The following is a 23,768-nucleotide window of genomic DNA, read 5'->3' as shown; positions in this document are numbered from 1 at the left end:
CCTTGTCCCCTGCCCTGGCTACAGCACTCTCATGCCCGGTGTCTCACCATGTGCAGATCCCACCTCTAATCTACCCTCTAAGATACACGCAGCGTCAGTATCTGAGCTGGTGGTTGCGCGTTGAGGGAGGGGGCGGTGAGGGGGATTATGAGGTGCATGCTTACACCATCTGCAGCTTGTAAATCAGGAGAGATTGTCGGATGAGGGGGTAGTGGGTTGTGAGAAGGAGGATTAGGTATGAGGATACCACCATCTTCGATGGTTTCAGCCCCGCCGCTGGTCATGGCCTCAGCAGTGGCAGTTTCAATCATGGCCAGCACTGTCTCCTCCATGGGGGTTAGGACATGCACATGCCCCTGTCCCCCTCCGGTTAGCTCCTCCCTACGTTTGTGTGCCACCTTGTCCTGCAAGAGAGAGGGAAATGTGTCAGAGAGTGTCATGCAATCTGTTTGGGTAATGTGGCTGTCATGGATAATAGCTGGCAGTATGTGCAAGCTGTGAGATGTTGTTGTGAGCCTTTCTGCAGTGCCAAGTGTGTGAGGGTAAGGTGAAGCTATGAATGTTAGGTATGAGTCCTGATTGATAGAGATTGTTGTTAGGTGAGCGATGGGGGTGTGATGAATTGAGCCGTGGCTGAGGCTAGTGTTGCAGATGGTGGGATATGGCATTTGAAGATGCATTCACTGACCTTGACCACTCGTGTGAGGTCATTGAACTTCTTGCGGCACTGCATCCAGGACCTCGCCTTTGACTCATGGCATTGACCTCCATGGCTATCTGCTCCCACTGCCTTTTGACCATGTGTCTGGAGGGCCTCCTGCCCCCCTGCGGATACAGGACATCTCTCCTCCTCTGCACATCCTCCACCAAGATCTCCAGTGCAGCATCCAAAAACCTTGGAGCCTGCTGTCTCCCATGTTGTGCCATTCCTCACAGTTTTGCATGTCAGATTCACTTCCTGCATGCCTCCCAGTACCTGCTCCAGCCACAATGCACCTCCCATTTAAGAGGTGCAGGCTAGCTTTAAGCAGTGAAGGCTAGCTTTAAGTGGTGCTAGGAAGTTACAATTTTGGGTTCCCTGCTGATGCGTGCAGCCAATCAACAGCAGGGTTAGCGCTAGCTGCATAGAAATCATTCTATTGAGCAGGCAGCACGAAATTGGTGTGTTGCCTGCATTTCAATCAACGGTTGCAGGTTAACCACGCATCATGATCCACGTGCCCGTTTTCGGGGGCTATCCAATTTAGCTCCCATAGAATCTGTTATGTCCACCTGAACAGGCGTAGTCTCATCCAAAGAATGGTTATAAGCATGTGACTGTCCATGAACGTTTTCATTTTTTTTTGTCTGTGTGGGGCCAATGTTGCAGCCAGCATAGGAGTAGCATGACAGAGATAGCATTTTCCCCTCTTGTTTCCTGGTTACTCTCCCATTCCTCTGAAAGTGATGATGACCCATGCTGGGTGTGATTCCACGGGACCTGAATACCATTTCATGTGGCACGCAGTAGTATTTCTTATGACAGTGACTTTTTTTTAAAAAACAGAACGGCAGGTATATTTTGCAATAACTAATTCCAAATTGTGTTAGCTAATGGTGGGGAAAGAGGATTTTACTGAAATAACATACCCATTTTTATTAGGAAATAATCTCCTGTTTTCTAAGCACCTGTTATCTTACTGATGACGGACAATTCAGGAATAAACTGTTGATTTTTTTTCTGTTACAGCTTTGGTTTGCATTTGTCAATGGGTTTTCAGGGCAGATTCTCTTTGAGCGGTGGTGTATCGGCCTCTATAATGTGGTAAGTACATCCAAACACTGTGTTACAATGCGGGCCCTCTACCAACGTTTCTTTACTATCGCTTGCCGCATAAAGCAACTTCCATTAACAGGCCCACACCTCTTGTGCACTAAAACTTAACCTTATGTGGGAACGGGTGTAACACTCCTCAGGGCTAACATCCACCTGAACCATCAAAACAAGCACACAGGACGCTGGTTTAACATTTTGTCCTAAAGGGTGGCACCAGCAACAGTGCAGCACTCCATCGTTATTGCACTGGAGTGTTGGCTTAGATTATGAGCTGAAGCCATGCCACCCAACCCTATACCTACCGGCAGAGGTGAGAATGCTACCATCTGAGCCAAGTTGTTACACACATTGATGTCTGCTATTTTTTCTGAATCTCTGTTTCTATACACCTCTGCCTCTCCACCTTTAAAAACATTCTCAAAACACATTTTTCAACCATACTTTCAATCAGCTCTCTTCCTGGCTTGGTATCCCTTTCTCTTACTTCTCTCTATTTGTGAAGCACCTTGGGACCCTTTTTACATTAAAAGTGCTGTGTAAATACAAGTTGTTTTTCACTTTGGTGTTTATGAAATATGTATAGTTTATTATTGCATACCATAAGAATCAAATGCATACTTTATCCTAAAAGTCCTGGGCTTTAATTGATTTTAGTGCAGAATTTGTGGTTTAGTAATTATAAAGTACTCAAAGCCTACATAGATATGTTTTTTTATCACTAAAGGCTTTTTCAATTCCCTCCCTCCAGATTTTCACAGCCTTACCTCCCTTCACATTGGGCATTTTTGAAAGGACATGTAGTCAAGAGAACATGCTGCGATTCCCACAGCTTTATAAGATTACCCAGAATGCAGATTGCTTCAACACAAAGGTAAATATTACAGATCCCCAGCATTGTATAAAGCACATAAGGACAGTTTCAGTATGATAAGAATAAAAAAATTATAGTTTACTTGTGTTACAAATTTTGGGTTGGAATTAGATATTCTCTTGGGTTCAGAATCAGAACCCTTCATTATGTGAACTGGATACCGTAAACTTGAATGTGCCACCATGTGCGTTTCTCTTATCTTCAAAAAGCAGATTGATTGGTACCTTAGTGAGATGAAGCCCAATATAAATCAACAAACTGGTTTATTTTTTTATAAGTGAACAAGCAAAATAACAATTGCAGAGAATTACAACTTATTTTGTAAAACTCCTTGTAACCTAGAAAATAACAAAGCTCACCACACTGTTAAATTAAACTTTTCTGGCTAGCATTCTCATTGAATCTAGCCAAACTGGTATTTAAGGAGACAGCTTCCTCTTATTGGGTCCGGATTCTATACAGATCTTGCCACAGACCATCTGCTTCTTTATTTCTTAGCTGGGCAGGAAAGTCGAGCTTGACCTCTAACCTCCCCCAATAATAACCTTTCAACAATAACTTGCATTTATATAGCGCTTAACAGAGCCATTGGAAAAAAATGGATGCTGAGCCAAAGAAGATATTAATATGGGTGGCCAAAAGCTTAGTCAAAGATGTGGGTTTTAAAGAGGACCCTAAAGGAATATAGGGAGTTGAAGAGGCAGAGGGGATTGGCAGCCCATCTGGCCAACCGCTGACACGGAGAGCTGGGGAAGCATCTGGGGTGAAGTCTACGGCTTCCTATCTAGCTGGGACACAAAGGTCAGTCTGCAGACGTAAGGTGGGGAAAACAGTCACAAAGGGAGATCATGCCCTTCCTGAGGTTAGAGCTGAATAGCTTTAAAGATTTTCCTAGTCCATAAACTATATTTAGCCAGCTAAAATATGTGGCATGCTTTGTTTTCTATTTTATAAGGAGCATTATGAAATAGATCGAAATTCACTGTCAAATGAATTCTGTTCGTTCCTTATATTACATGTAAACTAAACCAACTTACTGGTTTATATTTGGTCTTGTCTCACTCGTGTGTTTCTCAGTTCGCTTTCAAGAAGATAGTAGAAACGCTCAAGGGCACATGTGAAATCACAGTATCCAGTAGACACAATGGGGCGAAGTCTCTGCTTATGGAAGAGACTGGTAACACTGATCCCAAACGAGTATATAGTGCAGACCCAAATTTTGAAACAATTCTGTACATTTAGGCCTTCTGATTTTACAGCTTTTACAGGTGAAATAAGCACCAAGCAAAATTAAAATATTTATAATTAGAAAAGTTTGGGTTTTAATAACTTTGGAAGGTTCAAATGCAATACTTTAAACACTTCTAACCGTCTCAACAAAGTATAATTCTTAAAACCTGTGAAAGGAGGGAAAACTGAAATTTTGCATCAACTTTTCTCTCTTACCCCACCCTGTCTCATCACTGCAAAGGCAATCAACTAAACACACCAGGATATCAATCTAAAAATATAGAACACATTGTTCATTCCTTACTAGTTACATTCCACAGTTGACATGCCCATGGTCCCAATAGAACTGGAGCATTTATTTTCCATGGAATATTTCATCATCTATTGTTTTACTTAACTATATAACCTTCAGTGCCTTGCATAAACAGATGTCCTTTGAGATGCCTTTTAAGATATATTGACATGACATTAATTATCTCTGGTGGCAATCTATTCTAAGTGTGTACTACTCATGGGGGAGGGGAGGTGGGGAGGCCGGGGGGCGGGGATGTAGTTGGGGAGGCGGTGGGGGGAGCAATTCTTCTAATCTCTCTTGTCCTGATTGAGACTTGCTAACTTTGTATTCTTATCCTCTCACACTGCCACCACAGTTCAAGTTAAATGATCTGCTTATAGTGAAGCCTGACCGGCTAGTTAATAGTTCCTCAGTACAGTACTACAAAATTTTGTCTAGTTAATCCACTACAAAGGTCATAGTCTATGTTCCCAAAGTCCTTCAATAAATCCACTAACCTTGTAGTAGTCATTGTCCAATTATTCACTAATAAGATGAATCACCACTTCACAGCCATTTTTTGGAATATCCTCAGGCTTGTTGCACAGTTGCAGCTATTAATGTCTTTCAGTGGCATGTCTAATTAGGGTCAAAGTACTAAACTGGATCCACACAGCCTCAGTACATAGTCCTGATGTTTTATATATTTGTGTAATGTTGTACCACATGGAAATCCCCCAACCTGTATTCACTTCAAGCCTGCCAATTGAATTTTGCACCGCAGTTTTTAAATTATGGCTCAGTCCCACCCGCCCCCCCCCCCCCCCCACTGCCCCATCCACCCCCTGCTCCTATGTCTACGTTATTCTCCTTAGGCAGGACTGTCCCGCAGCATACATCCACAAACAGTCAATTCTGCTCTTTGGTTCACCTGGTTTGAATGGTGCAGGAAGGAGGACTGACCTGTCCAAATATTATCACAATATGAGCCTTTGTAAATGTTAAATATAGGTTCCAAATTGACTAGCACCCTGGCATGCATATATATAATAGCCAGAAAGAGACCTCTTATTCATTACCTTGTTGCACCTCTTCCAGCTAGTCCAAGAATATAGTCAATAAAATTCTTCTCAGATTTCAACATTTTATTTACACAAATCTGTATCCACTGAGATTTGGCCAGTTAACATTTGCAACAGTCAATGACAGTTAGTGTTTATTTTGTTGGAGTGAAATTGTTACATCGTTTGGTAATTCAGAATTGGGATAATCTGCAATGCTGTACAAATAATAATCCTCTGTTTCATATGGACACACATAAGTAGAGACACACACATGGAAAACAAGGATCCTGTGCAGCCTCACCTTGGGTGACAAAGAAAAGTACAGTTTCAACAGGGTAGAATGGTGGTATTCCACATTGCGGCAGCAGTAACCACCCCACGGAGTGGCGAGATTCCGGTTCAGCCCATCACTGCTGACTCCCCCATCTCAACCATGTAACATAGGATGATTCCAGACCGCTGAGAAACAGGGGGAGTGGCAAGGCAATGAAAATCAGGTGTGGTGTTTCTACTGGACCACTTGCAGATGTTCTGAGGGCTGCATATATGCATATTGCCCAATGCACTCTCCATAAAGAATGGCAACAAATTGCAAATCTACCATCAAAAAGTGTACTGCAGGGCCAGAAAATTTTTAAAAATGTATACAAGTTCTGAGCCAGCTGCATTTAGAAACACAAAAATGGAAAAGGGGGAGAGGTGACTATATAATAAGTTTGAATAAAGAAAACAATTTTGTCTTGGTGCACATTCCAACTTGGCATTTTGCATGTATATTGTTATGTATACACTTTCAGTTTTTTTAAATGAGAGAAAGGAGATTATGCAAGCAAAGTATGATTATGTCCTATTTAAATGTAATTCTGGTAGCTTACTGGTCCCAGTTTAAGAAAAGAAAATAATTGAGAGATTTATTTTTATATTTAATGTTCCAGTCCTAAAAACAGAGAAAAGAAAAGGAAATTGCTTCTAAGCAAATTATGCTTGACTAATTTGGAGGAGTATGTAATCATGATATTGCGGAAACAATAAAGGGTGTTAATTTTCATGCTAAATGACTCGCGGTGACCTGGCATTCTTTGTGCACAAGGAGAATGTGTGGTGTTTAAAAAGCTTTGTGACATAGCTGATCAATGACCCAGATAACCCATGAGCAACTTTCCTTCTTGTGTCCTATTGGGGTTTATTGTGGGAGCCACGGTTCTCTGCGTTAATTATTGTAAACGTAGTGTTATTCTCTTGCATGTGCCAATGAGGAGATTTTGTTTGTGCAAGCAATCAGTGCTTGTCATTATTCAGTGCTACTTAAATGTAATTCTGGTAGCTTTCTGGTCCCAAATCTGATGTTTGTCCACAAGTCTGCTTCAGTTAAGTGAGTTTTTATATTTAAGTTTTATTTGTTGGGCCCTCGTCCTGAAGGTGCGAGAGTCTCTTCTGTTTCTTTTAGGAAGTTTTTTTAACAGGCTAAACTTTTGGTGCTCCAACGCAGTGCCACTGCACTGCTTTCCCTTCTCTTAGCTTTGACTTAATCCATCATGAGAGGAAAAGGTTACAAAAATGTGTAACTAATATTTTCAGATGACACAAAATAATACATTTAAAAGAGTCATGTGGTAAAAGGATTCATCTCCTATCCCTCCCATTACTTTTAGTTTTGGTGCATCGTAACTGGGGAGGGATATGGGCGATTTAATGTAAAAAAAAAGTTGACTTCTTTGCAAGCATGTGGTGGATATAAGTGCCTTGGTTGGTAATAGCCCATTGGCTTAATCTGAAGTAATCTACTGCCTGTTATATCATCACAGTCTTGTGTTATTTCTTTGAAGGTCAACCTAGAAATACTGACCACCAATTAAATGACCCAGAGGCAGCTTCCCAATTTACCAAAGGTTGTAGAAAAGCTGACTTGTAAAATCACAAGTGACTTGCACTTAGAAGTATCTACAAAATGGATGGATCTGAGCAGCATATGGCAATTTATTATTTTTTTCTGGGGTTTCATTTTGACTTAAAATATTCACTTATGGGCCAGACTGTCATTAATACAATGGCCCCTTTTTTCGATCGCAGGCCTCCCACAGGTGGAGGCCTGCGATCTGGAAAAATCTGCGCCCTTACCTGAGGGCTCCCGGGACGCACACGCTTCCGCTCCTGGGCCTCACCAAACTTGAAGTGCGCAGGGCGCAGGTAGTTCGCAGCGTCCCTGGGATCACGTGGGCCATGGGGAGCCAATCAAAGAAGGGAATCTCCCTTCATACATTTGACAGGAAGATCTATCAAATATATGAATGGAGATCACCCCAAAAACACAGTAAAACTTTAAATAATTTTTTTTTTTAATCACATTTTTAAAATGACTTGAAATTACAATAAATTAAGTATTTTAAACAAAAATTAAATTAAAAAAAAAATTAAAGTTTTTATACGGGGCTAAAAATAAACTTTTTTTTAAAAGTATTTTTAAATGATAAATCAAGTGAAACATTTTTTTTTTAGGGTCTCCAAAAGGCGGAACTATCCGCCCACAGAGGCCCTTCGTCAGGGCAGCCGGAGGATCTGTCAAGACCACTCTTGACAGCTCGGAAATGCCGGTTTTCAGTGCATGCACTGTGCATGCCTGAAACAGGCATTTCTGATGTCCCTATGGGTGGGTACACAGCGCGTACCCACCCGTAGGGATCGGAATATCCGGGCCAATACTTCCCATTATACTGTTATCTTGGTTATAACACATATGGCTCTTCAATTGCCTTTGAAGACTGACCTGCAAAATAATATAAGCAGGAATCAGAAAACCCTGCACTTGCCAGTTGTAAATCTTAGTACAGGAAACTCTCTTTTAACCGGCACCTAAATAACCGTAAACCTCTCTTAACCGGCAAAATTCAGGAGTAGGTTCAGGTAAGTTTTACTTTATATTAGTGGCCGTGTAACCGGGGTTCCTGGATTTGTAGCCGTGTAACCGGGACTCCTGCACGAGTGCCGTGTAACCGGGGCTCCTGCACCTGTGGGCATGTACAGGAAACTTTGTGATACCCGGCACCGACGGGGCCGGCGTGTTGCCGATCTATCAAAACTGCCGGACATACAAAGTTAATGTTGAAGCATACGGAGGTTTTCATCTCCGTATCTGACAACAAACACTGTTGCTTAGCAACAGCTTCTAAAGAGTCAGCTGCAGCTGCAAGCGTCTCTAGCTGAAGCTGTTGCTATAGCTACAGACCTTGCAGTGCCTGACTGGGGCAAAAAAAATAACGAGATCTAAAAATACTTATAGAAAACGGCTCCTGATTTTTGCCGTTAGATCGAGTATTCCGGATATACAACCTCCGGATAAACCAAAGTTTCCTGTACGAGGCTCTCGTACCTTAGTAAGTATACCTCTCTGTAATCCGGACTTTTTGATCAACCACCACCACGCCGGTCCCGTCGATGCCGGATTAAAAAGAGTTTCCTGTACAGCTTTATATGATGTCTGATATAAAGTCATTGGCCGCCCCAAGATTTTAAAACACTGATCTTAAGGCACTTTTATAAACATAAACATGCCAACCTAGAAAACTAGCAATAGCTTCAGAAAAGCTGACACAGCTCCCAAAATGTTGGCAACTCAAAGACAGCCCTGATTATAAGACTATAACTTGCAAAGCAAGTAGTTACACAGGCTTTGTAACCTAAGTTGTAGGTATACCCAACATCCTTTCACATGTTTTGGTGCAATGAAAAAAAACATACACACATGAAAGCCTGAAGAAAGAAATAAGTGCATTTTTGGCTGGGGGTCGGTGTCAGAGTTGCAGGCATGCTCCCCAGGAAAGTTTTGAATTTTTACATTTTAAGCATGTTTGCACTTTACAGTTGATGGATTTTTAATTTTTTTAAAATTACAGTTGGATTTTCAACAAGCCTATCAGACCATCCCTTCGCCAAAAGTTCTCTCAGCAATCACTCTCTCAAATCTAACCACCCCTGCCTAGTTCACAAAGACACACACTCTACATCCTCTCCAGATCCAGTTCATGAAGACATGGTACCTGATGCTCTATCCTCCTCTAACCTAATCTGGGACAATTCCTCCAACCCAGTAAAAACTGGTCCTCTTCCAGCACTCCTTCAAACTGCAACTAATCTTCCACCAGCCCCAACTAAACGGGCACTCTCTTTCCCAGTTTAAGTTGGCAATCTCTTCCCTCCGCAAACCCGCTCAGTTCATGCTGGCACTCTTCCCTCCACTTCTTTGGTGAATACCAACACTTTCCCTCCCAATTCCCTTTCAGTTAATGCTGGCACTCTCCTCCCATCTCAACCATAAGAACATAAGAAATAGAAGCAGGAGTAGGCCAATCGGCCCCTCGAGCCTGCTCCACCATTCAATAAGATCATGGCTGATCTGATCCTAACCTCAAATCTTCTATCACTCTCCATCCACCCGAACCCATGTGATCTCCCGGGAGAGGCGAAAAACCAGATAAAAGACCCAATGGCCAATTTGGGAGAAAAAAATCTGGGAAATTCCTCTCCGACCCATCTAGGCGATCGAAATTCTTCCAGGAGATCACTCTGTCCCTATATTTTCTACAGTACTTACCTTCTGTAATGGCGATCTCCACCCCAGCCAGGAACAGGAATAAAACCATCTCCTGAAATCTAACACAGAATTAGAACACAGTAGGAGCAGAACCAGGCTACACGGCCCCTGGGCCCACTCCACTACCCACAGGGCCATGACCATTCTGAACCTAGACTCATGTCCAATTTCCTGCCCGCTCCCCGTAACCCTTAATTCCCTTTACTTCTAGGAAACTATCTATTTCTGTTTTAAATTTATTTAATGATGTAGCTTCCACAGCTTTCTGGGGCAGCAAATTCCACAAACCTACCACCCTCTGAGTGAAGAAGTTTCTCCTCATCTCAGTTTTGAAAGAGCAGCCCCTTATTCTAAGATTATGCCCCCTAGTTCTAGTTTCACCCATCATTGGGAACATCCTCACCGCATCCACCCGATCAAGCCCCTTCACAATCTTATATGTTTCAATAAGATCGCCTCTCATTCTTCTGAACTCCAATGAGTAGAGTCCCAATCTACTCAACCTCTCCTCATATGACCACCCCCTCATCCCCGGGATTAACCGAGTGAACCTTCTTTGTACTGACTCGAGAGCAAGTATGTCTTTTCTTAAGTATGGACACCAAAACTGTATGCAGTATTCCAGGTGCGGTCTCACCAATACCTTGTACAACTGCAGCAATACCTCCCTGTTTTTATATTCCATCCCCCTAGCAATAAAAGCCAACATTCCATTGGCCTTCTTGATCACTTGCTGCACCTGCATACTAACTTTTTGAGTTTCGTGCACCAGGACCCCCAGATCCATGAAGTACCATTCCCAGCTCTGACCCTTCCCTCCCCCTTGCCTTCATTGTCATCTATTTCCCCTTTACTTTCTCCGGTCGTTCATTCCACCCCTTTCTTCTCCCCGTAATAATGCCTCTACCTCAGTGCTGTTGCTAATGCGGGTCAGGTCAGGTCACTGTATACTATTGGTAGAAACTGCTGTCATTGTAAGAATTCTGCCTACATTATTTGGCAGCCAAAATCACTTGCATTAACAACAGCACTCGGACAGAGGTGGCACTGAAGGGAGATGCTGACGAGGACCTAAAAGACTGATGCCAGTGTGAAATGCTGGCAGTTAGCATGTAGATATAAAAAAATCATTATTTAAGTTACTCATTGTCTAGAGGCTAAATGCAGCATGTGGTATAGTGCCAGATCATATAGAATAGAAGATCCCAGATTCAATCTTTGGTCTATGTTGTGTCACCTGATCTTAGCTGCCTGGGGGAACAGTTGTGTTGTTGCAAACTGCTTTGGTTCCCCTGGTTTAGAGGAGGGGGATGAATTAGCCAGGGTCCCTACTCCTGATCACTATTCAGTGACTCCTGCACATGTGGCCATCAGGTGAGAAGTATCATCTGTGTTGCCTCCCAACTTCTAACCCCAATGGTCAAATAACCAGTATATATGTATTGTCTAATGAAGAATGGCCACTTGGATGAGGTACTGGGAGGCTGCTGGCATTTGTTGAACCATATTCCATCATGAATCAGGGCTATCAAGAGAGGAGAAATAGCATAAGCAAATTTGATGTCATATTCCAATAGCTAAAATTATGATACCTATTCTTGAAAAGATGCTCATCAACCCTACAGATAACAAGACATCTGTAACCATCCATTCAGAAAGCATGTACAGTAATTTTAAATGTATTGAAAGCTCACAATCAACATTTAACTTTAAAATGTAACTGTGAAACAACACTTTGGAAAAGTACGATTCAACCTAAGTTAGCAGAATCTTTGTTATAATTCAATTTTTGGCTGGTCTCCAAAGAACACTGTAATGAAGGAGAACTATATTATGGATAGGCACGTCTAATGGTCATTCTCTAGAATTACATAATCCCAGTGGTAACCAAGCTGTTGGAAAGGTTGTACACATTCCAGCACGATAATGACCTAAAACGCACATCAGTGCTTCTGGCTGGCTTCCTAAAAATGCATTGGGTTAGTGTGCAGGAATGACTTGCCAGTTCCTGGATCTATACCCAATAGAGTGACTGTAGGACTATATGAAGGATTGTGTGAATGCCCAGAAGCCAGCATCCCTTCAACAACTGAGGCTCATGATTGAAGTTGACTCTACAACAACTATACTAATCCCCAATTGGTTCCATACCCAGGTGACCACAGCTGTGATCAAAGCCAGCAGTGGCAGTTCTGATTATTGGCTGACAGAAGACTTTACTGACTGAACTTTGAAAACTGCTACCTGCAAAAGCTCTTTCAAAAAGATAATTTCATTTTATTTTGAGAATGAATTACAATCCAGTTGTTTAGGTAACAGTATAAACAGCAAGAACACTATAAACTCATCAGGGGTATAAGAATTTTGCACTAGTTGATATTTTAGTAGTGCTGTGCATTTAGAGCAGGAGTAGCCAACCTCTTGCTTCTGAGCCTTGGCCATTCAGTCCTATCTGTGGTTATTTTGTCTTTGCTGATTTGTCCCATTTGAATTTTGTACATCTGGAAGTTCAGAAAGGGCTATTTTTAGATTTGTTACCTTATCAGTGATAAATTCTAAATCAGAACACCAAGATCTGTTAGTATCAGTAACTTGAGATGAATACAAATTAATGAGAACATTGATTTAAACTTTATCTGTGGCCTTTGAGGAGCAGTGGTACACATGTATTTGGCCCACAAAAAGAATAGCTTGGGAATCCCCTGTATCAGAGCACTAAAATGCAGCATCATGGAATGGCAGGATGAAGTTTTGATTTTGTCATTCCACTGATTTCTTGCTCAGTCATTCTGCTATAGGGAATTGATGAGATATTTTCTTTCTGGGAAGGGGTAGCGGAGGCAGAGTCATTCCAGGGCTGTTTCCATTCTATGGCCTCTGCATTATGGAGATCCCTAAGAATAGGTCATCCACCCACCCTCTTTGTGTACTTGTTAGTGTGTACCCAGAAGCAATCTAGTTCCCCTCCTACGCATGGGCATCTGGATCCAGATCTAGTCAAAGGGTTTATCAGAACTCGAGGCAAGAGAAACTGGGGCTCAACAGCATATAGAGTGTTGTTTGGCACCCTTGAAGGATTGGAAGATTATCTCATTAGTGGTTCATACTGAGGATTCACCTGATTGCAGTAAAACGAGAAGCAAAGGGGACTCAATTCTAGTCTTGCTACTGGAGACAAAGCAGGCATGAAAAGATTGGTGAAGCATGTTACAGTGACCTACAATGGCTCCCCATTCCCCAGTGAATTAATTTCAAAATCCTTGTCATTTCTAAATCCCCTTTGCCACATTTACCTCTGCAATCTCTTGAAGCCCTGTTTTCCTTACCGCACAGTACATTCCTCTGACTCTGCCCTCTTTTCACCCCACCATTGGTAGCAGTCCCACTCTTGGAACTCCCTTCCTAAACTTGGCTACCTTGCTCCACTTTCAAAAAAATTGTCAAGAGCCATCTCTTCAACCGAGCTTTTGGTTCACCCCTTCTGAGCGAAGCATCCATTTTCATTACACCTATTTGTGAAGGGCTTTGGAATGTTTGTTTATGTTGAAGGCATTCTATCAATGCAAGTTATTGTTGAGGTGGACATAAAGGCCATTCTTCAAAATAAGAAAATGTAGGCTTAGAGTTCTATGAAACTTTAGCTATGTAGCTGGCTTAAGGGGAAACTGGGAGGCCAGGGCATTGGTGTATAACATGCTTTAGGACGTACACATGCTCACACGTTCTGCTGGAAACCTGCATGAACATCGTAGTGTTGGACGGACGCTGCACTACGAATTGAACATTGTTTTTCTAAATATTATAAGTGGATGCCTAGCTGAAAGACAAAAGCTGTAGAAATAGAGCAGGAGACAAGGTCGAAGCCCCAGAGAGAAGGGAAGAGTCCGGTGTGGAGCAGAGTTGTTTTAGGTATTAGAAGATGGTATGCGTAAGTTTTCAGATTTTGCCCCCCACCCCCCCCCCCCATAATTATTACATTTTTGTGTTTATTGTGTTCAAAACTATATTTTGGGGGATATTTAGTGGGGTGGGTGGGAAACCAGCATGGCCATTCAAAGGAGTTTAAGCGACTTGTGTGCTTTCATTATTTTTGTGGTGCTTACTAGTTTATTGGTTGATTTTCTTTAGCAAATGTAAAATTTATAGCAAAATAAAGTTATTTTTAGAGATACTAAGAAATCAATTTTACAGATTGGTCATTTTTTATTCAATGGAATATTTGAGCCACTCGCACCCTATGGGCACATTGGACACTTTGCTACCTCCAACAGAAATTTCCCACAGGCAAATGCAAGATGTAAAATTTGTAATGATCAAAAATATTACTGCTTGTGCACATTTGTGATTCACTGTTCACAAATGGATGACAGGTGAATTTTAGTTTGTATGGAAGTTTCTCATTAGCTCTTATGCTTAATTGTGAGGAAGACTCAAAATACCCTGAGCTGAAGGGCTTTAGATAAAATGTGAATTCACAAAACTGACTCTTTGAAAATGCATTTAGCCACAACAAGTTAGATTTGAGCAATGTTAGAACATTTTGAAATGTTTCCACTATTTGAAAATGTTACCGATAGTGTTTAAAGAAGTCCAACACATTTACACTCTGTGTTTTGGGGGTGGGGTAAGATGGAGGTCATGCTTTTTGACTGGCTCCTGACTCTGGAAATTTGTTTTCCCTGTAGGTTTTCTGGGGTCACTGCATAAATGCCTTGGTCCATTCCATCATTCTCTTCTGGTTTCCACTAAAGGCACTTGAACAAGGTAAATGCTCCATTGTTGTTAATGTAACTGGAGAACAGATGCTTTCTTTCACATCTGCTTGTTTAGAAAGGATATCACTTTTCATTGGCCTACAGAGACTGTTTTGCGAATTTACTTTATATAAGTAAAGTAAAATAATATTTACTTATCATAGTCTATCATTTAAAAGCTCTGATAAGTTAAAACAAGTATGAAAAGTATTTGTGACAGAAACTGTTAAGAATTTGAACAGAAGTTGGGTGTTCTTTCCTGTTTACAATCATTTAATGTTATATTATGTACATTTTGTAAGGACATTGCAGTATATTTACTTCAGTTCTGTCATGCAGGCGAGCAAAATATATTTTCCATCCCTTTCCAACCAATTTTTATCTTCTGGAAGTGGTAACTCCTTGCTGTGATACAATTGTACAAGTATCAGTCTAGTACATTGTCCAAGTTGTAACTTTTGGTTTGTGCCTTTTCCTTTTTTTTCCTCTTCCACGTGGCAGCTGTCTTTCATTCTGCCAGCGTAGTTCACACTTCAACTCGAGCCATTCTTTATTTCTTAACCTGTCCTATTACCATCTCGTGTCGCCTTGAATATCTCTTAATGTCTCTTCACCTCTCACAGACATTCCCTTTTGTTCTTTCATCCCCTCCCCCATTTCCCAGCCCCCAAACTTGCTTTTTAATCTGTTTCATTTCCTGCTTTTTTCTCAGTTCTGACGAAGGGTCTTCGACCTGAAACGTTGACTCTGTTTCTCTCTCCACAGATGTTGCCTGGCCTGCTGAGTTTTTCCAGCTTTTTCTGTTGTTATTTCGGATTTCCAGCATCCGCAGTATTTTGCTATCGTATCGTCGTCGTAATTTATTCAGTTGTGAATATTGGCAAATTATTCGACCAAGAATGCTAGAGGGCATTACTGCTCTGATCCCATCCTCACCTGATGTCCCCAAATAAGCACTTTCAGCAGGAGTTGCTAAATAGAAATCCGAGGCAAAAAAATAGGGTGAATTCTTTTGGTTTTTCCTCACTCCTCTCAAACCAAGGAATGCTGAGGCTAGTTATTGTGCCCTATTACTGGACTGGCTGAAAGTCGTTAATTCCCAAAGCCTTTCCACCATCTGCAAGGCACAAGTAAGGAGTGTGATGGAATACTCTCCACTTGCCTGGATAAGTGTAGCTCCAACAACACTCTGGAAGCTCAACACCATCCAAGACAAAGCAGCCCGCTTGACTGGCACCCCATCGACCACCTTAAACATTCACTCCCTCCACCATCGGCGTACCGTGGCTGCAGTGTGTACCATCTACAAGATGCATTGCAGCAACTCGCCAAGTCATCTTTGGCAGCACCTCCCAAACCTGCAACCTCTGCCACCGAGAAAGACAAGAACAACAGGCGCATGGGAACACCACCACCTCCAAGTTCCACACCATCCTGACTTGGAAGTATATCGCCGTTCCTTCATCGTCGCTAGGTCAAAATCCTGGATCTCCCTCCCTAACAGCACTGTGGGAGTACCTTCACCACACAGACTGCAGCGGTTCAAGAAGGCGGCTCACCACCACCTTCTCAAGGGCAACAACCCTTCAAAATCTCTGCACTCCTCCAATTCTGACCTCTTGCGCATCCCAGTTTCCTTCACCCCATCATTGGCCGTCATGCCTTCAGCTTCTTAGGCCCTATTCCCTCCATAAACCTCTCCGCCTCCCTACCTTTAAGGCACTCCTTAAAACCTACCTCTTTGACCAAGTTTCGGTCACCTTTCCTAATATCTCCTTATGTTGCTTGGTGTCAAATTTTATTTGGTAATCCTCCTGCAAAGCGCCTTGGGAAGTTTTACTATGTTAAAGGCACTATATAAATGCAAGTCTTTGTTATTATGCAATATTAAGGCAATGGACAGTATCTCTTTACGGTATCTATTTTCAGAAGCACTTCTGGTAGTCAACATATGTATTCAAAAAACAAATCCAGGAGGGACTGGGTGGTGCAGAGGGTTAGAATACTCTTACTTTTCCTTTGGGACATAAATTTGAATCCAACCCAGACTGAAGTAATGAAATTCTTCTATCTTTGAATACTGTAAGTGAAATGAGTTTGGACAGTCTCAAGTCCCAGTAGACGTGAATACACTGCACAAAACTGCCAATAATTCAGCACTAATTTGGCAGTTCCACTCCGATAGGTCATAAGAATAGCTAATGTGGGAAATGGAAATGTCACTCTGGCGCAGTAAATGTTGCCCTTCTGAGACTGAGGTTAAAGCATGTCATTGGGGGAGAGTAAAGGAAGCTTTAGTTGTGTCTAAGTTATACAATACCTGACCTAGAAGTGTTTTATGCTGACTCTAGGTGCAAGAAGCAGGAAAATATATTCCATTCCCAAACACTGAGATACCTCGGCTTAATTAAAACAAATTCACTTCAAAGCTATCAAAAATTACAAATCCAGAACAAAGAAAATGGTTTATAATGAGGGTTTATTTAACTGCATTTTTCTTTATTAGTTTGTAATCCATAAGAACCAGCCCCTCCATCTATTAAACTGTGTGTATGTGTATAAATCTCAGTTGTAACTTGACATCTCGGAGCTCATTACACTTCTAGCTAGTAAGTGGCATGATAGCCTCCTCCAGAAATCAAACCTGCAAACTGCAGTAATGGAGGCAGGCAGTACCTCCCCTCTATTATATGAGCAGTTTAAAAAAAAAATTGGAACAGAGTAGGCATTCTTTAGTAGTGTCTACCTGTTTCCAGTGGGAGTACAGGGAAAGAAACAATCTACAAATGTTAGTACTGAGTGAAATATTCTATTACTGAATTTCATGCATGTAATCTTGTTAACTCTTTCTACTCGAAGCATTTTGCTACCTTTTTTACTCTGGACTTATATAGTGCTGACACCAATCATTGTAGAAACTTGGGCCGCGATTTTATCAATGGAGGCAGGTTGGGTGTGGGTTTGAGGTTCGGCGGGTTCCGGTCCTGCCTCCGCTTTCAGCCGTCCAGAAAATGCGATTTTGCCTTAAGTGGCCTGCTTAATGTGTCCGTGCGTGCTACCCGACCCAATTAGTGGGTTCGGATCTGCTGTTCGCCTCTGCTGACGTCTGTCAGCCAACTGTATTTAAGGGGCCCATGCAGCATTGTTACAAATCCATTCTTTCCTGCTGCTTCTCCTTTTGAAATTGTTCCCATGACTGCTGCAAGAGCTAAGGCCTCTCCCCGCTTTGATGATGACTCCCTCCATGCGCTTGTGGAGGAAGTGAGAGGGCACCAGGAGGTACTCTTCCCCCTCATCCAGACGGAGGAAACCTTCTCGGCAAAGTAGCTTGGCTGCAAATTGCTGAGGAGGTGAGCTCCAGATCTTTGCGTGCTCGCCCTTGGATCCAGTGCAGAAAAAGGCTTAATGACCTGGTACGCTCAGGAAAAGTGAGTATAACATCACACTTGCCTTCAATCTGCTCCCCATCCCTTCTCATCACCAGCACTCTGCATTGTCAACCTACTCCTGCACATCCCACTTTACCCTTACATCCCTTACACCCTTAACCATCCCTCTCTATGTACAGAATCACTTCACTATCCTAGTATGCACCCCTCACACTTGCTAACAACGCACAGGAAGTGCCCTTGGTATTGCCATCTCACTCCATCTTTATCTCCCTCTAAGCATCTATGCTATGGATTCTCTACACTCACTCCAACACTCTCACTCCAACTCCACTTGTGTCCCTCATTGCAGGAAAAGAGATTCCACAATAAGAGGGAGAGGGCCAGGACAGGAGGAGGACCACCTTCCATTGTCCAGCTGACCACTGCTGAGGAAGCTGCTCTGGAGATCATAGGAGGTGCTGAGGATCTGGAAGTGGGGGACGGTCAGACGGGCACAGCAGAGCAAGCTGGTGATAGAATAGATTTGCAGCCCTCTCAGTTACATTGCATGAGTGACTGACATGGCATCTGATGCTCATACAGATTGAGTTATGATCATCTGCACAATTCGATGTGCATGATGCGTTAATATCACATGTCTAACTCATGCCTTTACTCCCCCACAGGACCATCGAGAGCCCCCCTCCCCACTGTCCAGGAGGAAGAGTCGGAAGATTCCTCAGAGGAAGCTGCAACCTCTGAGGGCGCAGCATCAGCAGAATTAAGCGCACCCAGCACCAGCACAGATATGCATACCTCGGTGGGTCCTTCGCAATTTACAGTCGTGTTGTCACCTGGTGCATCACAGCTCACAAGTGAGGGACAGCAGTTGAGAGTCCTCATCGGAGGCCGCAGGGCGCTCCAAGCTCTGCTCAGCTGCATGTGGACCCTGTGCCTCTGGGGCCATCCAGAAAGAGCGGTGCTGGAACTCCAGAAACAAGTGCAGGAGTCTTTGGCAGGTTTTGCATCCAGGGTAACTGCGAGGATGGAGGAGTCCATCTCTAACATGAGCACTGCCTTTGTGGAGGCAATGGCACATGAATGTACCATCATGGATTGGATGGCAACCTCCGTGGAAAGGATGGCTAAGGTCATGGAGAAAATAAGTCGCCAGAGTCAGGAAAACATGGTGAATGTTCAGAATTGAATGACATCTCTGGAGGAGCGATGGGCAGCTATTGAGCAGAGAGACCAGAGCTTCATGGACATCCTTTTGAGGAGGACTGCCAGTGCAGATACGGGTCCTCATGGCCCCACTGATGTGCAGCAAGATGCTGTCCAGCCACTTGCTAGCACTGAAGTGCGGCTGACCCATGAGAGGGATGTTGGTGGCAGGCAACAAGGAAGTGTGGGCTCCTCTCCAAGCGGTCACACAACCATGCCACTGCGGAGCCCTCAGTCAGAGCCCCACCCAACTGAGATGGCCCTCTCAGCCCCTGCACAGCCGCAGGAGGAGCAGACTGTTGCCGAGCTCTCCTAGGCTCGCAAACCCAGAGGACGCCCGCCAAAGGTGTCGAAGCAGGAGCAACATGAAAGTGAGCAAGGTGCCTCCACATCTGCTGAAGCCACAGGGGAGCACCACGTAGAAGCATGCGTAAGAGAAAGATTAAGCACCTATAGTCACAAGGGTAGTCACTTGGGTGTTTTGATGTAATACATCTTTAACATAATCATCGCCATTTCAATTTCAATAAAGAAATGCAATGCCAAACATTCAAAGAGTTGGCCTATGTGTGCCCAGAAATGGAAGTGTCACTGTGAGGTGCCAGGGCGCCTTTCATCTGTAATGTTAAGAAGGTGGCAGCCACATGTGTTTGCTTCGTAAACTTAAACGAATCTGGCATAGATTAGTGCATCCCTTGCATAACGGGCAGCAATGTGATCGCGTGCTGGTGGAACTGGTGCATCCACCTCCCCAAGGTCCTCTGAGGAGGAGGAGGAGGCTGTGCACTGAGCCACTTGTTCCTCATGCAGCGGTAATCCACACTGCTGTGCGATGTTGTGAAGTGCACAGCAGACCATGATGATTCCGGAGACCCTGGCTGCTGAGTACTGTAGGGCTCCACCTGATCTGTCGAGGCATCTGAATCGCATTTTGAGCAAGCCGATGGTTTGCTCGATGATGACTCTCGTGGAAATGTGGCTGGCATTGTAGCGCTCCTCAGCTTCGTTTGATGGCTTCCTCAACGGCCTCATTAGCCACGTCTTCAGGGGATAGCCCTTGTTTCCAAGTAGCCATCCGGAAAGTTGAGTCGGTGGATTGAAGAGCTGAGACACAGTAGACTGCCGCAGAATGAACGAGTCATGGCAACTGCCAGGGTATTTTCCTGTGGTTACACACCAGCTGGATATTAAAGGAGTGGAAGCCCTTGCGGTTGACAAATACAGCTGGGTTGTGATGGGGTGTTCTAATGGCCACATGTGTGCAGCCTACGACGCCCTGCACCTTTGGCAAGCCTGCCATCTTTGCAAAGCCAACCGCACACGCGGTTACACTTGCTTCATCCGTGGAGAAGTGGATGTAATTGTGCGCCTTTGCAAAGAGACCATCGGTTACCTGCGTGATGCAAGCGTGTGCGGCCGACTGGGAGATGCCGCTGATGATCCCTGGAAGGACCCTGAAGCAAAAAAATTGAGGGCGGTGGTGACTTTGACAGCCACTGGTAAGCAGTGTCCACCCGCTCCTCTGGGCTCCAGGTATTGCTGCAGCATTGTGCAGATGTCAGCGACTACCTCTCGCGAAAGTCTCAGCCTCCTTTGGCACTGCTGCTCAGTCATGTTGAGGAAGCTCATCCTCAGCCTGTAAACCCTGTGTTGGGGGTATCTCGGCATCAGGTGGGTGAGGAGGTTGGCGCTCCTGTTGTTGCTGCTGCTGTTGTGCCTGGTTCTGCTGCTGCCGCGGCTGCTCTTCCTCCGAATCGGAGGACCAGGATGACAGGGTATAAATGGTTCCCATTCCGCTGGTAGATATGTCAGTTGAGGACTAGAAGTTATAAGCGCTCAGTCAGTGTGGGGAGAGGGTTTTCCCAGGAGGTCACAGTGGAGAGGGATTTCAGCTTCACCACTTACAAGCTCAGTAGTCCTGCAAAAAGTGTTTGAACATCTGAAAAAACAAAGTCCTGTCAGCTGTAAGTCAGCCATGTTAGAGCTCCGTTTTTATGCTGGAGCTGCAGCTGTTAAGAAGTCAGGCACTTGGTGAACCCGGCACAATCAGCTGGCGTGGTTTGCGAAAGGTGTGGAATACGCTGAAAATGTAATAAAATTGAAATACCCTTTTAAAATCGGTTTATCCAGGCAGTTAACAAGCTGTTTACTGCCTTAAGTGCCCCACCCGTCGCTTGGTGACGGGACCAATCGGAACGCCCAGAGCTGGCACTTGGCAAAATAACGTGGAGGCGAGTTGACGGCGGGATCACAACCTGCTGTCAAGCAAAAAGATTTTAACCTCTGACCCACCTCCAAATCCGCCCTCTGAGCGCCGGCAAAATCGCGGCCTTGGATTCCTCTGATAGTACTTCTATAACTATCAACTGTAAATTAATCTAAAAATAAATCAAAGTAACATTTTACAGTACAAGAAAAGTACTGTAAGCATATAACAGCTGGCTCGCAATAGTATTTTCTGGGTGACTATTGTTTTGTATAATATAACACTAATAAGCCTCCGTTGAAAAGATACTTTTACATCTTACACTTGCTGCCGTACCAATCTCATTTTGAATTATGAAAAAATTAGAAGACCTATACTGAAATAGGGCACACAGAGCAGGTTAAAGCAAAGCAATTAGAGGGGTTATATTGGGAACAAGGGCTCAATGGGAAGTGACTCAAATTGGTCCATTTTCACTGCTGTTCTGCACTCACAGTTAATACTACCTGAAAGGGTAATTCCTTAGAAGGAATGTCTTAATTTCATTCTCTGCTGGAGCGTCACCAGCTCAGAGAATTGTGCTTTTCCACGTCATTGTGGGTAGTCTTGGAGGTGATCTGTATTCTGAGTATCATCCAAGGTGGTCTACAAGTTATTTATTTTTATATATTAAGTTATTTCAAAGGTTTTTTTCCTCGGGAATTACCGTTTGGGTTTGTTATTTAATTGTGACTGGAATGTTCATTAGTGGTGCACAACTTCTTACACCTCAGGAACCAAATGTATCCTCCCTCAGTGTTTTGATGACAAAACACAATGGCCTGGATTTTGTGGTCAGCAGTGAAGGAACGGCGCTCACCATTCATCTTGCTGACAGCTGCCTGCAAAATACAGGGCACCTGTAGCGTCTGTGAGTAGGGAAAGAAACTGCAAGGCTCTTCAACCAACCAGATTGAAAAATCTTCATTGAGACATGCAGAGTCTAAACCAGGAAGTATAAAGAAGGAAACATAAATTAGATTTAAATGATGTACAGAAAGAGACAAAAAGTTTTTTTTTAATGTAATTTTAATTTTTTTAAATGTCCCACTCTAATTAACTTCTAAGGGAATGAGACTCCACACTTGTAAAATTTAAATTTCAGGGCCAGAGAGGTTGTTCGGTAGTAATGGCTGCAGAAAAATCAGGACTGGGAATTAAACATTGCAGGGTATAACATATTTAGCAAAGATAGAGAGGGAAAAGGTGAGCTGTACTTATTAGGGATAACATAATGGCAGTAGAAAAAAGTGACACAGCTATCAGCAAGACAAAAATAGCATCCATATGGATAGAGATAAAAGAAAATAAAGGATCAATCACACTAATAGGTGTAGTCTACAGACCACCTAATAGTGGAAGGGAGGTGGAGGAAGAAATATGCAGACAAATTAGGGAAATGAGCAAAAAACATAGAATAATAATCACGGGGGATTTCAACTACCCCGATATTAGACAGAAGAAGTAGGTAAAGGGGATAAGGGAATGGAGTTCCTACAATGTGTACAGGACTCCTTTCTAACCCAATATGTAAAAAGCCCAACAAGGGAGGATTCGCTATTGGATCTAGTAATGGGGAATGAACCAGAGCAGATAAGAGAAGTAAAAATAGGGAACATCTAGGCAATAGTGACCATAATATAATACGCTTTAAGATGATAATTGAGAAGGACATAAGTATGACGAAAACAAGGATAATAGATTGGAGAAAAGATGATTTTTGAGGGGCTGAGAATATAACTTGGGAAAATAAAATGGACAACAATATTGGCAAACAACGATGTAGAACAGCAATGGGAAACATTTAAAATGGTGATCAACAGAGTGCAGGAACAATATATTCCGCTAAAAGGAAAGAACAAACTAAACACTGATGAGTTTGGATAAATATTTATTCATCCATGGATGAATAAATTGATACAGGAACAATTGAGGATAAGGAAAGAGGCATACATTAACTATATAGACAATAGGGGAGTGCATGATAAGGGATAATATGAAGAGATTAGGAGAGAAGTCAAAAAAATTAGGACGGCAAAGAGGAACTATGAAACGAAATTATCAAGGAACATAAAATAGTAAAATATTTTACAGGCACATCAATAAAAAAAGGAAAGTTGTGATGGGAATAGGGCCATTAAGGGATAGACAGGATAATACCATGGGTAACGATAGAGAGATGGAAAAAATATTAAATAATTATTTTGCTTCAGTATACATACCAGGGAGATAGAACAGGTGGACACAACATGGGATGATAAGATTAGTAATGAGATAAGTGCATTTAAAATAAAAAGAGGGGATATATTAAATAAATTAATCAAACTCAAA

At 42.9% G+C, this 23,768-nt stretch overlaps 1 protein-coding gene across 8 annotated transcripts in view; it reads left to right on the top strand.

Annotated features, from left to right (window-relative positions):
• Positions 1-23,768, top strand: part of atp8a2 (ATPase phospholipid transporting 8A2) — a 696,532-nt gene that overhangs the window by 566,175 nt on the left and 106,589 nt on the right. For all 8 annotated transcript variants that reach the window (XM_085999230.1, XM_085999235.1, XM_085999229.1 and 5 more), the window contains 3 exons: positions 1,730-1,804; positions 2,565-2,687; positions 14,529-14,607. In XM_085999230.1, the coding sequence (XP_085855356.1) occupies positions 1,730-1,804; positions 2,565-2,687; positions 14,529-14,607 (277 nt within the window). The remainder of the gene's footprint in view (positions 1-1,729; positions 1,805-2,564; positions 2,688-14,528; positions 14,608-23,768) is intronic.

The sequence above is a fragment of the Somniosus microcephalus genome, chromosome 10 (assembly GCF_052327205.1).
Source record: "Somniosus microcephalus isolate GS21.2 chromosome 10, FLI_Smic_1.0, whole genome shotgun sequence".
NCBI classification, from domain to species: Eukaryota; Metazoa; Chordata; class Chondrichthyes; order Squaliformes; family Somniosidae; genus Somniosus; species Somniosus microcephalus.
Note: the sequence above shows the minus strand (reverse complement) of the source record. Positions and strands in the feature narration are given on the sequence as shown.